Source organism: Dipodomys spectabilis, unplaced genomic scaffold (assembly GCF_019054845.1).
Source record: "Dipodomys spectabilis isolate Male_0828 unplaced genomic scaffold, ASM1905484v1 ptg000335l, whole genome shotgun sequence".
NCBI classification, from domain to species: domain Eukaryota; kingdom Metazoa; phylum Chordata; class Mammalia; order Rodentia; family Heteromyidae; genus Dipodomys; species Dipodomys spectabilis.
The window spans coordinates 223,637-227,478 of NW_024871012.1; the positions used below are offsets into that span (position 1 = coordinate 223,637).

Consider the following 3,842-nt stretch of genomic DNA (forward strand, 5'->3'; position numbering starts at 1 on the left):
AAGCCTGATTAAAACGCATTAAATATGATCTGATTTTCTACATTAAAAAAAAAAAAAACTAATTTTCAGAGCAGTAATTTGTAGGAAGCAAATAACCAGATTATTTTCTTTATCTCTCAGTGTTTCCCAGATGGAACAGCCCATAGAACAGTATATTATGCAGCTTGAGTTGGATGTACATCAAAATCATTCACTCACTCTCAAAGTTCCGCGGAGATGATTAGAAATAGAGTCGAGATGACATTTGCTCTTTGAAGATAAATTCCAATGAAGTGGAACCAAATGTGTGTGTGTGTAAAGAAAAGAAAGCATCTTTTTGACAAAACTATTTGATTTCGTTTAAGATTCTGGTGCTTCAGGTGGAGCAGGGGAAGCAGAGAAGGGAGGTGATGGAGTAAGGTATTCACTAGGAGGTCAACTTAGGAGGCCTGCCCTGTCATTAGAAGAAGAACTCTGGCTGCCTGTGTGTATGGAAGCAATGGGATGCTAGCGAAGGACACTCAGCCCTCAGAAGCGCCATGCCAGGGAAGGATGCTGCTGAGCAGCTGAGCAGGCACCCCTCCCAGGGAGACAGGATTCTTAGATTGGCAGTTGGTGGCGTTGTGGCTGAGCCTCGCGGATGGTCGTGGAGGTCAGGAGCAACGCCTTTGGTCCTGGGATGGTTAACGCCCAGGTAGCATCCAGCCCCCCAGCCCCAGTCCCTGCTCCCCCCAAGGAAACAGCACGCAGGCTGAGAAACGGTGACAAGGAGCCAAACCAGCAAACCATGCCTCCCCTGTAGGCATGGAAGGGAAGCCGTCGGCCCACCGCCCTCCTGCAGATGTGTTCTCAGACCTGGAGTTTCACACCATCCTGCTGGTCCAGCCGTCCAAGAGGCCGGAGGGCAGAACGTACGCCGACTACGACTCGGTGGATGGGTGTATGGAGGGCGTCTGCAAGATGTACGAGGAGCACTTGAAGAGGATGAGCCCCAACTGCCCCTCCATCACCTACGACATCAGCCAGCTGTTTGACTTCATCGACCACCTGGCGGACCTCAGCTGCCTGGTGTACCGAGCGGACACCCAGACCTACCAGCCTTACAATAAAGACTGGATCAAGGGGAAGATCTACGCCCTGCTTCGCGCGCAGGCCCAAAGGCCCGGGAGCAACTGAGCTGGCCACCCCCGCGCCCAGGGCTCTGGGGTTGTTGGGGTTTGGGATACAGGAGTGTGCAGCGTTACTGTCTGAGCCTGTTTCTGAGTGAATTAAATGGCACTGGGAGGAGCTCATCCGCGGGAACACCCAATGGCCCTTCTGCTCTTCTGTTTCTGTGTTTTCCTAATTTAGATGGAAGTTGTTCTTTTGTCAGTTCGCATTGGTTCCAGTTTCTTGATCTGCTTTCTAGCATGTGGCCAGCAAACCCTTGCAGAGGCCGTGTGTGTGTGGGGGGGAATGGGGGGGTGGGGGCCTGGGGGATTTTGGGGTGCTGTTATAAGCCCTCAGGACAAGGTCTTAGTGCAGAGTAAATAAATGTTCTTTAGTGATGTATAGATAAATAAAGGTTTTGTCTTCTTTTCGTTTCTCTGTGAATCAGCTTGGAGCTGCTTAGGACAGACTGGCTTTCCCCGTGAGGCAGAGGTGGCTCTCAAGATGGGCATCTTTACTTCCACTGACTGAAGAAGCAAAGACTGATGTGCATAGCACGCACGCACACATACACACCACACACACACATATTCTCGCTCATCTCTGCCACCTGTCTGCCTCTCTCCAAAAAGAAGGAGGGCATTCATGATTGAGTGCGGGCCAGGGGGCACCATCATTAAGTAAGTGGCAGATATTACCTGGCACTTTGCTTATGTGATTTCTCTTCAACATAGGTTCAGGTCAGACCTAAAGAGCTTAGATCACCCAAAGGGTGTTAATTCATTTTCTCTCACCACGAGTCCTAGTACTACCACACAGTACACCCTCTGGCCTGCTGGGTACCCTCACTTGCATCATTCGTTCTATCCTCCAGCAATGGAAAGGGGGTGCAACACGGAAGTATTCAGCTTGAGGGTTCCCTCTGTCTCACCCAGCGTCATGGCTTAGTGGGGTTTTCACATGTTGCCTCCAGTTCCCACTTTTTTCCTTGTGTTTGTCGCGGTGGATCTTCACCTGGGCTCCCCTCCCCCACCCACCCTGGTGGGTTTCGGGGACGCAGCTCACTGCAGGGCACCCCCTCTCCGCTGTGTAACTCAGGTAAGTCCGGCTGTGCACGCTCCTGTCTCCTCGTGACCTCTGGAGCTCTCCTATTTCCCCGTGAGAGGCCTTTCCAATGTCTCCCTTTGTTTTAGTGATGCGCTGAATGCCTCGTCCAGAAACCAGCTAGACATGGACATCAAACGGATTGAGACTTCTGATTGCAGCATCAACCTCTCCTGTAAACTACCCGTCTAGAACTTGTTTCTATCCACCTACCTGTGAAAGTATAAGACTAAGGCTAATCCTAACGAGACAAGCTCATCTTTAGATCAGGTATGCTTCTGCTGCCACAGACCCAATAAAATTAATTTCTGGATTCAATTTTATACTTAACAAGCCAGATCCATTCACGTAAGAAACCTTGCAATTCTTCCAGTCCACAGGGCCACGGGCAGTTCACGCATGCACGCATAGACACTTACGAATATGAGGCAGGGTCTTAAAAGAACGTTGGAAGTCATAATAAATGTGAGCAGCATGCCTCATTTACACCTGCCCTCCCCCCCACCAATCATCAGTGGTGGTGCTATCATAAATTCAGATTCACGTTCATGCTCCTGAGGAGGAAATCACACCGGTGGTTATTGTCATTAAACATTCATCTTGGAGACAGATACAGGTGGATGTCTGCATCTATATGGTTTGCCTTTCATTTTGGGAAAACGTCATGAGTTCTGCTCCTACCACCTGTCATAGTTGAGGATCTCATATAACCGGAGCGCTGTGAGGCCAACTCTCTATTAAGTGTAATTCAAACAAGCAGCAGCCTACAACAGTGTCATTGGCTGTGGGAACATCGTGAGTGGAGGCTCTGGTTGAAGGGAGGTCTTCCCAGGCATGTCTCAGTCACACCAACCCTCTCTACTGGCTTTGGGGATTAAACAAGAACTATAAAAACGAGCATAAACTGAAGGTTTATTTAAGCTTGAGGAGGAAAAGAAAGAACAATGATTAAAGCAAAGTGGATGTGTAGATTGTGTGTGAGAGAGAAAAATACAAAATCACCTCTATGTGACTCAATTTTATTTTCTTTGCATAGAACTTTGCAAAGAGTAAATCCTCAAGGATTTATCTAGCTTACACACACACACACACACACACACACACACACACACACACACACACACACACACACACATACACATCACTGGAACTGGGCACCAGTGGCTCCTATTTGTAATCTTAGTGACTCAGGAGGCTGAAATCTGAGAAATCTTGAACAGACAAATCTGAAAGTCTTTTATCTTCAATTAACTACCAAAAGCACAAGTGGAGATGTGGCTCCACTAGTAGAGCACCAGGTTTTAACAGCAAAAAAACAAAAGAACATGGCACCCTAAGTTCAAACCCCACTAATAGTGTGCGTACATACACACACACACACACACACACACACACACACACACACACACACACACACACACACATCAGTGGAATAATTTTTTAAAAGAAATTTTAAAGTGAAACATAAAACTTTTGGATAGGGAGCATACTCTGAAGAAGACAGTTTAAAAAAAGCAGGAATTAAATTTCATTGACAGCGTAAGTTATTGGTTTGTTAAATTAAAAAGAATTTAACAAGGAAGGTATCATTGATTTCTTTACCACAAAGC

At 47.3% G+C, this 3,842-nt stretch overlaps 1 protein-coding gene across 1 annotated transcript; it reads left to right on the plus strand.

The window, feature by feature from the left end:
• The first annotated feature begins 783 nt into the window (after positions 1-783).
• On the plus strand, positions 784-1,155 carry LOC122095125 (enhancer of rudimentary homolog). The gene has a single exon (XM_042665610.1). The coding sequence runs from the start codon at positions 784-786 to the stop codon at positions 1,153-1,155; it is 372 nt and encodes a 123-aa protein (XP_042521544.1).
• Positions 1,156-3,842: the final 2,687 nt, after the last annotated feature.